Below are 14,473 nucleotides of genomic sequence, written 5' to 3'. Positions count from 1 at the left end.
CGGGCTTCTCATTGCAGTGGCTTCTCTTGTCTCAGAGAATGGGCTCTAGGGCATGCGGGCTTCAGTAGTTTTGGCTCGTGGGCTCTAGAGCACAGGCTCAGTAGTTGTGGTGCATGGGCCTAGTTGCTCCGTGACGTGTGGGACTTCCTGGACCAGGGCTCGAACCCGTGTCCCCTGCATTGTCAGGCGGATTCTTAACCACTGTGCCACCAGCGAAGCCCTCTTATTGAATTTTTAACATGCATGTTTAACAAAATCCTAACTTAAATAAGATTTTAGAACACTTGCCAACTCCAAACTACCCACCCATTTCTATGTTATTCTTATCTGATATTTTGCTTTCTTCTAATTTTAATTACCCCAAATTAGTATTTATTCATTTGCTCAATATGTACAGCTGACCTCTGAACAACGTGGGGGTCCGATTCCCTCCCCACCCCTTGCAGTCAAAAATCTAAGTAGAACTTTACAGTTGGCCCTCTGTATCCTAGGTTCTGCAGCTGCAGATTCAACCAACCTCAGATCGTGTAGTAGTACTGTAGTATGTATTTACTGAAAAAAAAATCTGCCTGTTAGTGGACCCACACTGTTCAAACCCGTGTTGTTCAAGGGTACACTCTGTGTGTGTGTATTTTTTTTAATTGTGGTAAAATAGAGATAACATAACACATGACATAAAATTTGCTATCATAATATCTGTATCCCTACGTTCTTGCAACAATATTCACAATAGCCAAGATATGGAAACATCTATCCATTAACAGATGAGTGGGTAGAGAAAATGTGGCATATATGTACATTGGAATATTATTCAACCTTAAGAAAGAAGGAAATCCTGCCATTTGTGACAACATGGATGAATCTTTAGGACATTATGCTAAATGAAATAAGCCAGTTACAGGACAAATACTACATGATTCTTTTACATGAGGTATTGAAAATAACCAGACTCAAAGAAGCAGAGTGTAGAATGGTGGTTGCCAGGGGCTGGGAGAGAGGGAAATGGGGAATTGTTTTCCAATGGGTACAAAGTTTCTGTTATGTAAGATGAATAAGTTCTAGAGCCCTGTACAACATAGTACCTATATTAACAAAGTGGTATTATGCACTTTAAAATATGTTGAGAGTAGATCTCATGTTAGCTGTTCTTACTGGAAAAAAACCACAAAACACAAGGAAGTTTTTGGAGGTAATGGATATGTTTAGTACCTTGGTTATAGTATTGGTATTAACAGATGTATGCATATGTCCAAGCTGATCAGGATATATACATTAGATTTGTGCAGTTTTTTTGTGTATCAGATATACCTCAATAAAGACAAAAAAAATACACAAAAATTTTACCATCTTACCAACCATTTTTAAGTGTTCAGTTCAGTGGCATTACATCCATAATGGCTGTGCCACCATCACCATCTGTTTATCCATAGAACTCCTTTTATCTTGCAAGACAGAAACTGTACCCATTAAACAATAACTCCCCATTCCTTCAGCCCCCCAGTTCCAGACAACCACCATTCTACTTTCTGTCCCTATGAATTTGACTTTACCTCATTATGTACTCCGTGTACCGGATTTTACAGTATTTGTCCTTTTGTGACTGGTTTATTTAATGTAGCATAATGTCCTCAAGGTTCATCCATGTTAAAGCATGTGACAGAATTTTCTTCCTTGTTAAGGCTGAATAATATTTCATTGATTGTATATACCACGTTTTGTTTATCCATTTATCTGTCAATGGACAATTGGATTGTTTGTTTCTTTTGACTATTGCAAATAATGCTGCTACAAACGTGTGTACAAATACCTGTTCGAGACCTTGCTTTCAGTTCTTTTAGGTATATATCCACAAGTGGAATTTATGGATCATATAATAATTCTTTTCTTAATTTTTTGACTGCCATACTGTTTCCCCTAGTGGCTATACCAGTTTATCAACATATTTTTTGAGCACCTACTATCAGTGGCAAAAAGACAAAAATAAATCCCTGTTTTCATGTATTTTATATGAGGGGGTGGAAAGACAATATGCATGATAAATTATATAATTTGTTAGTGATATTTGCCATTCGAAAAAAATAGGAACTGTGTGAGGGACAGTAGGAGTATATCCCAAGCATAACACTTCTCAAAATTTATTATAATTGAATGTTTTCTGTTTTATTATTTCTTTTCTGTCATTAAGAGTAAGGATTAGTCTACTCTCTTGTGTATCATTTTTTTTTACCATAGATGATAAATTAATGTCATGTGGCAATGTCACTGTGACATGAGTATAATTCTCATTTCAAATGACGAGTATGGGAGTTCTATGTTACAACTCTCATTTATCTCAATTTTCAAGATAGATAGGAAATGGAATAGCTGGACTTTTAATGCACCTCTCTTTCACACCAAATCTGGGGTTGCTGAAAATCTGAATGTTTTTGACTCAGCTTTATATCTGTCACTGCATCAGGCCTACACCTTTATGCTCACAAAAGATATTTGAGGAGCAGATATTATGTGAAAATCACTATTGTATTCACTTTGTTTCTAGACTCTTGGTGTTTTTATTGGTTCAACCTGAGTTGCTGAGTCTTTGAGTTTTCTTCCAGACTCCTGCTGTCTCAGCATCTCTGGTCAGTGACTCCAGGGACTGTGAATTACAAGCAAGGAAGCTAATTCTTTGGGACTGTATTAATTATCTATTACTGTGTAATAAGGTACCTCAAAATTTAGTGGCTTAAACAACAATAAACATATATTAAACAACAATAAACATTTATTATCTCAGTTTTTTGGGAGTGGAGAGTGACTTAGCTGGGTATTCTGGCTCAGGTATTTCATGAAGTTGCAGTCAATTGCTGGCAGGGCTGCAGTCATCAGAAGGCTAATGGGGACTGGAGGATTTGCTTCGAAGATGGCTGGCAAATTGGTGTTGGCTGCTGGCACAAGCCTCTTCCTAAGGCTTTTTGAGTGTCTTCATGGCAAGGTGGCTGGCTTCCTTCAAAGTGCGTGATGCAAAAATGTGCAAGACAGAAACCATATCTTTTATGACCTAACCTTGGAAGTCACACACTGTCATTTCTGCAAGATCCTATTGATTATGCAGGTCAACTCTATTCAGTGTGGGAGGGGTGTATGAAGGACATGAATACCAGAAGACAACGATCATTGGGGGCCACCTTGGAGGCTGGTTCCCATAGGGATCCAGTGAAAAGGCATCAGGTAAATTGGATTTATATCATAAGCCCACAGGTCCTGGCTCCACAAAGATAAGACAGATCTGTGATGTGAGGATAAAGAACCGTGAAGAGCAGGTATCTATCATGGAAGGAGACCTCCTGATCTGAGACCTTCCCTGGAAGCTGGGGAGTCCTGAGATAGAGTGGACCCTGGAATTGCTAGACGTGCACCCTATCTTAACCCCTCTGTTTAGAGTGGGAAAGGCCTGAATGACATCTCAACCTTCAGAGATCAGCAGTAGCTGTGTGACAACAGAGCATTTGACCCAGATGATGGAAGTGACAGGTGAGGTGGCTCAGAGATGGGCAGAGTTTAGGAGAGAGTCTGTAAAAAGGGTTAGGAAGTTCAGTACTCCTACCAAGAAAGTTTACAAGTTATTGACCGTGTTGACGTTTTTTATTTTATTCACTTGACAACTGTTTTTTAAAATGAAATTTTAATATAATTCCTATTTTTCTTAAATACATTTAGATTTTTTTAAAAGTGCTGTTAAATATATAATTGTAAACAAAAGTTTCCTGTTCCATTCCTTCCCATACCCTGTTCCCACTACCCATAGGCAATTACTTGGAACATTTTTTTCTGGATATTCTGGTATTCAGCTCTGCTTTCCTGAATAACATCCTCATACTGCTAATGTTTGATTTCAGTTTTAGGTATTTCCTATTGGCTTTTGACAGTAGAAATAAAGATTTATCTCTGTTTTCTATCTAACCCCTTCCTCATCACCCTCACCCCACCCCGACTCCCACCCACTCTTCTCCTTGCCCTTATTTCTAATACGGTGTTTTGTTCGAGGTTGAAGGTTGACCAAATGTCAGGATCTGTATGTATTTTCCTTTGAGCTAGTCAGTTTTCTCAGCAAGAAGTCCTAGATTGTTTGAGGAGTATAAGCCAGGACTCCTGCTTTTGGGAGGCAAAGGAAGGAAAAAAGTTGAGGGGAACACTTCATCTTTCAATCTGACAGCTTTTACTTAATTCCCTTATTTTCTCTACATTGCTTCAACCCCACCTTGTATGTAGTTCCCTGTTTTTCAGCCCCACCCCCAAACTCCTGCCTGTAGAAGTACCTAATACCTACATTCCTGAGCCTTTCAAGTGTTCTGCCATGGTTTCCCCACCCTCGCTTAAGCTTCATCTTTCTCTAAGTTAGAAACCAGTCATTTGCTGTCTGTCTTTCAGAATTTTGTTGACATCTCTTTTCCGCTAAAATCTGTATTCTTTGTCCTTGTGAGATTGTTTCTTTCGTTTTGGTTGTGTTTCGGAAAAAACAGAAATAAATGCACGTATTCAATCTTCCATTTTTAACCTGAAGGCCCTGAATTTTTTAGGGTAAAAAATAAGTCAATTAAGTTATTTTAAAATGTCTTTAGAATTATAACTGCATTTCATTCCATCACATGAATGTTCCACAATGCCTGTAACCTGTCTCTGATTAAAGTTGTTTCCAAATTCTTTACAGTGCTTCATAAATAATTTAATCCTTAAATCTTTGTGGTATTTATTATTATGTACTTAAAAAAATCTCCTATTAGGAATAAAATAGCAGGAAACTAGGGAAATAGATTCATTGGGCACCCTAGACTTAGCCCTCCAGAAATTCCCATAGAACCCTATATGATTAAATTACAAGCTATCTATGTACATTTCAGTGTCTCTGTAGCCTGGTGGTGGTTAATATTTCTCAAAGCTCTGAGGATCATTATAGGTGATCTTATAGCTGCTGATGAAGATTTCTCTAGTCCTTTATCTGGGGCTCTGAAGTAAACAGATTTTTATTTCTCTTTCCTCAGCTTGGTGTTCTCCAGATTCTGCCCTTTTCAAGGAAGAAGAGGATATGACCAGTTCTCTTGTACGTTGTGTTGTTTTTTTTAAATTTATTTATTTTGGGCTGCGTTGGATCTTCGTTGCTGTGTGCAGGCTTTTTCTAGTTGCGGCGATCGGGGGCTACTCTTTGTTGTGGTGCACGGGCTTCTCATTGCAGTGGCTTCTCTTGTTGCGTAGCACAGCCTCTAGGCGTGCGGGCTTCAGTAGTTGCAGCACACAGGCTCAGTAGTAGTGGCACATGGGCTTAGTTGCTCCACGGCATGTGGGATCCTCCCAGACCAGGGCTCGAACCCGTCTCCCCTGCATTGGCAGGCAGATTCTTAACCACTGCGCCACCATGGAAGTCCCTTGTACGTTTTAAGCATTTATTTGTTTCCTGCATTGTTTTACAATGCGGTTGCAGTGGGTTACCTTAACCTACCAGTAAGTTGGAAAAAACTAAATCAAAAATCAAGGTGAGGAAAAATACAGCTAAGAAGGTCAGAACCTGGGGAAATTTGACATGTGGCTATGGAGAAACAGGTCCATACAGGATTATAAAACTTGAGTTCAAATTTGAGGGACTTCCGTGGCAGTCCAGTGGTTAAGACTTTGCCTTCCAATGCAGGGGGTGAGGGTTCAATCCCTGGTCAGGGAGCTGAGATCCCACATTTCTCACGGCCAAAAAACCAAAACATAAAACAGAAGTAATATTGTAACAAATTTAATAAAGACTTTAAAAATGGTCCACATAAAAAAAAATCTTTAAAAAAATGTTTTTGAATACAATCTGGAGAAGCAAAAGCAAACTGAGACATAAAGTTCATCCCATAATTTGCACTACTTATGAGGAAAAAGCTTATAATTCAGGAAAGAAAAAAGCTTTTCATTGGCACTTAGGTCAAAAAGAAATCCAAAATAATTCCATAATTCTTATGATTTTAAGCTCAGTTTATTAAAAGTCCTTCTTGGCCATAGATTAAAAACTAGAATTATTGGGAAGAGTAAATCGAGTACTTCTTTCAAATGATCCTCCATATATATTTCCTTCAGTTGAGACTTTTTAAGTTGAGCTAAAATATATACTAAAATTCTGTGGCAGAATTTTTTATAGTTCTGGTATCTATAACTCTCCATGTCTTTTTTTATGGTCTCAAAAGATACAGTATTCTTCATCTTCTTACAAAATGACTCATTTTCCTCTGCTGTTGATTCTTTTTGTTTCCAACACTGGAATCCCTCACACTCCTGTATTTTAAATATTTTCCACTGCCTCTTTTTCCTCAGCTCATATCTTTTCCATCCTGAAACACACACACATTTTTATTGACCATATGATTGTGTGGCTTATCCAGTTATTTCTCCTTTTGGCAGAGTGGTTTTCTGGGCCTACACAGACTTGAGTTCAAATCTTGGCTCAGTGACAGTAAGTGCATGATTATGGGCAAGTTTCTTAATCTCTTTGGCCTTAGTTACATCATCTGTAAATGGGGATAATAATAATACTTACCCCATAGGAATATTGGGAGGGTTAAATGCACATAGTAAGTGCTCCATAAATGATAAATATTGTTAATAATTATTAGCTATATAAATCTTTCTACCTGAAAAGGTCTTTGAATGTGTTCACTGTATTCATTGACCTACTTTTTTAGTTTAACATATGAAACTGATAAAAGAGTAGATGCCTCATTTGTGTTCACAAAATTAATCCTTCTCTTCAATAAAACTACCATAAACAATGTAATAAGGCAAAACTGGGAACAGTTTTTGTAATACATATGCAGAAATATACTAACAATTCTTAAAAACCAATAATTTAGAAAATTGGGTGGAGAACATGAGCAAGCAGTTGGAAAAAATGCAAGTGGCAATAAATATTTTAAAATAAAAATGTCACAAAGAAACAGACTATTCAGATTTGTAGGTACATTTTTTAGGTGTATTTTGAATTAGTGGGTAATGACCATCTTTTATGAGAGGGTTCCAAATAATTAGTTCACATGTGAATTTTCCTTATAAAGTAAAAAGCTGGAGATAAGGAGTTGTGATCTACAAATAGGACACTCTGTTAGCTTTCAAAAACTTCATTCAGTTCCTTTCAGACACCAGAGCCAGGCATCTTGGTCTGGACTATCAAACAGAAATGGACTGCCTATGTTTCTGGGCATTCATTCTAGAATATGGATGTAAATGTATTCCATGGCAGCTTTTATTTATATTTGAATAGACTACACAGCAGCTAGAAAAATCTTCTACAGCAATAAGTGTAAGAGCTTTATTGAGTACCTATTATGTGCCAGGTATATTGTGCTATAAGCTTAACATAGCTTATTTCATGTAATCGTTATCAGAAGTTTGTAAAGTAGATATTATTTTCGTTTTTATAGAGAAAGGAAGTGAAGCACAGAGATTAAGAAACTTACATAACTTCATGCATCAAGTGTGCAGTAAAGCCAGGATTCAAACCCATACAACCTGACTCTAGGACCACACTCTTATGATACTGTACAAATGGAAATCCACTCATGAGCGAAGAAATGCAAATTTTGCCAACTGTCTGTTCATATTATTTGTCCATTTTATGCCGTTTGTCCTTTTTCTACTTGAAATTAAGGGATTTTAAGAATGCCTGCTTCAGCATTAGGATTTATGCAGATATCTTCTTCTAATTTGTCACTTATATGTTACCATGTATCTTTTGTTGTATATAAACTTTAAATTTGGGTAGTTTCATCTAGCATATGATCTTTGTGCATACAGTAATAATTCAGTCAAAATTAATATGCAACATTAATTTTTATTGTTGTTGTTAAACTTGGGAAACATTTATTTTTACTTTCCCGTATCAGCAATCATGGATATAAGTGGTTAAATCTTGTATCTCCTCAGGAAGACATAGCACTGTTGAGTGACTGTTACATCCCGTGGAGAACTTCAGTCTTTGGTCACAGCATTAAGAGCTCCTGGTTTTGGTCTCATAAGCCCTCTTTGAAATGATATATGCAACATTAATGTTTAATAGTCTTCTTTCATGAGTTTCTAATGTTGGTATTTTATAAGATATCTTTCCTAATATTATGTTATAGTTTCTTTTCAAAGCTTTGCTTTTCATATTTAGTTTTTGATACAACTGGAATTCAATTTTGTAAGTGGTCCAAGGTAGGAATTTGCTGATAATTATATCAGTAAAATTATTTTTGCATGTAGGAGACCAGTGTTCCAATACCATTTGTTAAATAGATCTTTACTTTGTGATGCCACCTTTATAATATACATGCTTAATTGTTTCTAGGCTCTTTATTCTGTTTCTTTAATCTGTTTATCTACATCTATACCAGTACTATGCTTTGTGTGTGTGTGTGTGTGTGTGCGTGCATGCACACACGCGTGCGTGTGTGTGTTTACATTGTCTTAACTACTTTAACTTTATAATAACCCTGTTTGCTTGGCAGGCATTTCCCCACTTCCCACTACACAAATGTTCTAGTTTTAAAAAATTCCTTAGCTACTTTGGGACCTCTATGCTTTCATTTGAATTTTAGAATCAGTTTATCTAGCTCTAAGGAAGAAATGCTGTTGGGATTTTAATTGGAATTGCAAAGAATTGTAGACTACAGACCTTCCTGACTTACATCCTGATAAACCCATCATAATTTGAAAATATAATAAATTGAAAATACATTTAATACACCTAACCTACCAAACATCATAGCTTAGTTTAGCCTACCTTAAATATGCTCAGAACACTTACATTAGCCTTCAGTCATCTAACACAAAGCCTATTTGATAATAAAGTGTTGAATATTTCATGTGATTTATTGACTACTGTACTGAAAGTGAAAAAACAGAACAGTTGAATGAGTATAGAATGGTTGTAAGGGTGTATTGGTTGTTTACCCATGTGGTCACATGGCTGACCCATGTGGTCACATGGCTGACCTGTGACCTGTGGTCACAAAGCTGGCCTGAGAAAAGATCAAAATTTAAAATTCAAGGTATCTATGTTTTCTGTGTGTATCACTTTTGCACCATTGTAAAGTCGAAAATTCATAAGTCAAACTGTCTTAGGTTGGGGACTGTCTGTAACTGGAGAAGAATTGAGTGAAACAATTTTTTCTATCAGAAAGATGTTTCAATTTAGGGAAATCCATTAATATAATTTATCATATTCAAAAAAATATATAATCAGGGCTTCCCTGGTGGCGCAGTGGTTGAGAGTCCGCCTGCCGATGCAGGGGACACGGGTTCGTGCCCTGGTCCGGGAAGATCCCACATGCCGCGGAGCGGCTGGGCCCGTGAGCCATGGCCACTGAGCCTGCGCGTCCAGAGCCTGTGCTCCGCGACGGGAGAGGCCACAACAGTGAGAGGCCCGCATACTAAAAAAAATAATAATAATAAATAAATAAATAAATAAATAAATAAATAAATATAAAATCAGCTCCACAGAGCCACTAATTTTTTTAAAATCAGAATTTGAGATTTTTTAAAGAGGATCTATTTATAAAATAGAAGTAAAAGGACACTTCCTTAACATGATATTTAAAAAATTATTCTACACACATACTAAGCTAAAGGCCAGAACCATGTTTCCTGCGGGAAATGCTACATATTCCTACTAAAGTCAGGAACATGACCAGATTACTCATGGTACCACATTTGTTTACTATAATTCTATATGCATATAGAAAAGAAAAAAAAGATAAACATTGGGAAGGTGCATACAAAATTATATCTAGGTGATACAATTATGTATGTGGGCAGTTGAAGAGGAAACGAGAATTCAATACAGTATGGACACAAAATTAATATACAGAAATCAACAGCATTTCTATATACAAACCACCAACCAGTTCAAAAGTAAAATGGAAGGTGGGAATTCCCTGGTGTTCCAGTGGTTAGGACTCGGTGCTTTCACTGCCATGACCCAGGTTCAATCCCTGGTCGGGGAACTAAGATCCTGCAAACCTCACGATGCAGCCAAAAAAAATTAAAATTAAAAAATAAATAAAATGGAAGAAAAATGTTAAGAGTAGAAACAAAATCCTAAAGGAAAAAAAAATTGTATCTGATGTATATGGGAGAAAGAAACCTTTAAAGCATTACTGAGACCTAAAAGAGGATTTGAATAAATTTTTAATACATACATTTTTTGGAAAAGATCATCATTATTAAATCAATATAAATTCTCTTTAATCTTGAGATTTATTGGAATCTCACAAATTCTAAATATTCTTTTTAAGGCAAGTCTATTCAAGCTGACTATAGAAGACATTTGAAAAATAAGTGTGTAAAATATCCAAGAAAAAATTTGAAAAATGTTGTGTTATGCTCTAAGTTTTAAAAAGAATATTCATTTAATGTTTGTGTAACTTTAAGGGAAAAAAAACTTTTACAAAAAGTTGCCAGTCAGAAAGAAAAAAGTTGCCAGTCAGCATATATACCATAGAACTGACGTGTAATTACCTTTATGCCTTCACTGTAAACTTTGTTATTTTTTAAAAAAGATTTATCATATTAAGTATCTTAAAAATAAAGGAGAGGAAACTGCTATGATACCAGCAGGACCTCTGGAAATGTTAAGCCTTCCTTCCAGGGCCCAGGAGATACTCATCTTTTTCTTGGTTCTGTCTGACAGGAGGAGGAATAAAATGTAATAACACGAACTGTGAATTTGTGTTTTTTAACAATCGTCTTTGTTCCTTGCTACTAATATGGAATTCTTGACATATGTATGTAAAGAGAGTCAACATCTTAGGAAAATAGACTATTTGTTCTAAAGCACTGATTCATCATTTTATACAGTTAGAAATTAACCCATATTTACTTTTGTTACTTGTTTTATAATTTTTTGTCAGGAGTACAATTTTTTTTGGTATGAAATTTATGCTAATTTACTAGTTAGTGGGAAAGATGTTTTAATGCTAATTTACTAGCACTAGTAGAAAATATATTTTCTTTGTTGTTCCCTATTTTTTTAGTGGTTCATATTCCATAGGGGTTATCTATTCCTGAAACATTTATTGAATGATTATTGGGTGCCAACCTCAGTTCTGAATGCTTCACAGTTTTTGGCCTCATTTAGTCCTCATAACACCCCTTGGAGGAAAATGCCACTTTACAGATGAGGCTCAAATTTGGCTGTCGAGTTTAGTTTAAAAAAACACTTTTTTTGTTTCTGGCTGCGCCACGAGGCTTATGGGATCTTAGTTCCCAACCAGGGATTGAACCCGAGCCATGGCAGTGAAAGCGCCGAGTCCTAACCACTGGACTGGCAGGGAATTCCCACACAATTAAATTTTGAAGCCAGGATTTGAACTCATGATGTCAGACTCTACAGCCTGTTAATCAGTAAAAATATCTAAATCCAGCTCCATTTTGAGAGCCTAATTCTTTGAAAAATTTTCAATCAGGTATCTTTTCAGTTTTTCTGCTTCTTTTATGAGACCTTTATTCTCATGCAGGTTGACTATGTGGGCTTTGGGCTTTGCTTTGAGCTGCAGATCACCTGGCCTGACTCAGGCTGTGGCATGGGCTCACATCTCCTCCACGTGTGTTCATTCAGGTGAAAGAGCAGCAGCTTTCTGGGGCAGGCTCTTCACTTGCCAGGTCACTGGAGTACATGAGCCAAGTCAAGGGTGTGTTTAAAAACAAAATTCAACTGATTACATTTTGAAGATCTTATTGGCTTTATTCAATGATTCATGAGTCAGGGAACATCCAGTCTAGCAGATACATAGGAACTCTGAGGAGCTGTACCAAGTCAAAGATTTTTATAGGCAGAAGGGAGTGGGAATGAGGAAGTTATAGTAGCAAAAAGTGGATTGGTTCTGGCCAGGTTACTTTCCTTTAGGGGATGTTAGGGTCTATCAGGCAGATTACCTCACTAATGCTGATCAGGTGATTCCTGCTTGACTAAGATTTTATTTCTAGGAGAGGCTGAAACTGTAGGTAAGTCTCAGTTTGGTGACATGAGGCTTAGCATAAGTGACTCCATTTTGGGCCTGTTGTCTTGTTTTTAACAGGTGTAATTGCATTTCAGGCCTCTACTCACATCATGTTCACTGACATTCCTTTAGCTCTAACAAATGGCTCATTCAGGGCCCACACTGGGGGATGGGACTTTAGCTAGAGACACAAATGAATATTTGTGGAATAATCATCAAGTTAATCAGTAACATTTTCTGATGGAACTATTTTTATTGGAATTTTTTTAAAACTTGAAATATATTGGAATAGTCTCACAACCTAAGAAAACTTTGTTGACATATAAGTCACATACCATAGATTTGACACATTTAAAGTATATAATGCAATGATTTTTAGTATGAGTTGCCATTACCACAATCAATGTTAGAACATTTCATCACCCTAAAAAGGAACTCTGTACCCATGAGCTATCACTTCCCATTTCCCCACAAGTCTCCTTTGTACTTTCTGTTTCTATGGATTTGCCTATTCTGGACATTCATATAAATGGAATCATATAATATATGGTCCTTTGTGACTGTCTTCTTTCACTCAGCATAATGTTTTCAAGGCTCATCCATTTTGTAACTTGTATCAGTACTTTGTTTCTTTTTATTTCCAAATAGTATTCTCTTGTATGAATATGACATATTTTTTAATAAATGTATTTATTTATTTCTATTTTATCTTTTTGGCTGTGTTGGGTCTTCGTTGTGGCAAGTGGGGGCTACTCTTCGTTGTGGTGTGTGGGCTTCCCATTGCAGTGGTTTCTGTTGTTGTGGAGCATGGGCTCTAGGCACGTGGGCTTCCGTAACTGGCGCAGGGGCTCAGTAGTTCTTGCTCACAGGCTCTAGAGCTCAGGCTCAGTAGTTGCGGCGCATGGCTTAGTTGCTCCACAGCATGTGGGATCTTCCTGGACCAGGGCTCAAACCCATGTCCCCTGCATTGGCAGGCAGATTCTTAACCACTGCACCACCAGGAAAGCCCTGAATATGACATTTTATTTATCTTTTTATCAGTTAATGGATATTTGAATTATTTCCACTTTTTGGCTATTATGAATAATGTAGCTAAGAACATTTGTGTACAAGTTTTTATGTGAATATATATTTTTAGTTCTCATTATATGTAGTGGAATTGCTAGCTTATACGGTAACTGTACATTTAACCTTTTAAGGAACTGCCCCACTGTTTTACACAACAGTTGTACAATACGTTTCCACCAGCAGTGGATGAGAATTCTAGTCTCTCCACATCCTCATCACACTTATTATCTGTCCTTTTGATTATAGCGATCTAGTGGTTGTGAAGTGATATTTCATTGTGACTTTGATTTACGGGTACCTGGTAATTAGTGATGTTGAGCATGTTTTCATGTGCTTATTGGCCATTTGTATATCTTCTTTGAAGAAATGTTTATTTAGACCCTTTGCCCTTTTTTTTTTTTTTTGCGGAACGTGGGCCTCTCACTGTTGTGGCCTCTCCCGTCGCGGAGCACAGGCTCCGGATGCGCAGGCTCAGCGGCCATGGCTCACGGGCCCAGCCACTCCGCAGCATGTGGGATCTTTCCGGACCGGGGCACAAACCCGTGTCCCCTGCATCGGCAGGTGGACTCTCAACCGCTGCGCCACCAGGGAAGCCCTTTGCCCATTTTTTAATTGGTTTGTCTTTTTATTATTGAATTGTAAGAGAGCTTCATATATATTCTAGATATGTTTCTTATCTGGTATATGATCTGTAAATATTTTCTCCCAGCCTATGGGTTGTCTTTTCACTTTCGTGATGATGTCCTTAAAGCACAAGATTTTTACATTTTTCTGATGTCCATTTTTATTTAATTTTCATTTTTTGCTTGTGCTTTTGGTGTCATATCTAAAAAAACCATTGCCTATCCACAGTTACAATTTACCCTTTTTTTTCATTATTTTTTTCCTTTCACATAGTCATAATATCTCAATTTTATTTCAACTCCAAGTTGTTTTTTTTTCCATTTGTGTTATTAGGTTTTCTTTTATTCTGGTTCCTTGGCAATGTATATAGCTTTTAGATTAGATCTTCATTCTCCATCCTTCATGTTTGTATCATCTCTCAGCATTTTCATCTCTGGTGTGTGGGGCTGTGTCCTGGGCCCCCTGGTGGACAGGGTCATGTCCAGGGGTGGCTGTGGGCTCAGAAAATCTTAAGGCAGCCTGCTTGCTGATAGATGGGTCTGTGTCCCTGCCTGGCTAATTGGTGGGCCTGAGGAGTCACAGTACTTTTGCCTACAAACTGGTGGGTGGGGTGGAGCTGAGTCCCAAGGCTAATAAGCTAGAGAGAAGATTCCAAAATGGCACTTGCCAGCACCAGTGTCCATGTTGAACGAACTCTCCAAAGTGGCTGCTGCCAGTTTCTGTGTCCCCACGGTGAGCTCAAGTTGCCTCCTGCCTCTCCAGAAGACTCTCCAAGGTCAGCAGCGGGGTCTGAACCAGGC

The 14,473-nt window shown here is 37.4% G+C and overlaps 1 protein-coding gene across 2 annotated transcripts in view; it reads left to right on the top strand.

The window, feature by feature from the left end:
• The window catches only part of ZNF568 (zinc finger protein 568), a 36,425-nt gene that overhangs the window by 320 nt on the left and 21,632 nt on the right, over positions 1–14,473 (top strand). For both annotated transcript variants that reach the window (XM_007471050.1, XM_007471049.1), the window contains exons 2-3: positions 3,241–3,513; positions 5,022–5,080. In XM_007471050.1, the coding sequence (XP_007471112.1) occupies positions 3,438–3,513; positions 5,022–5,080 (135 nt within the window). In that variant the 5' untranslated portion in view covers positions 3,241–3,437. The remainder of the gene's footprint in view (positions 1–3,240; positions 3,514–5,021; positions 5,081–14,473) is intronic.

The sequence above is a fragment of the Lipotes vexillifer genome, unplaced genomic scaffold (genome assembly GCF_000442215.2).
Source record: "Lipotes vexillifer unplaced genomic scaffold, Lipotes_vexillifer_v1.1 scaffold182, whole genome shotgun sequence".
Classification (NCBI taxonomy): Eukaryota; Metazoa; Chordata; class Mammalia; order Artiodactyla; family Lipotidae; genus Lipotes; species Lipotes vexillifer.
Note: the sequence above shows the minus strand (reverse complement) of the source record. Positions and strands in the feature narration are given on the sequence as shown.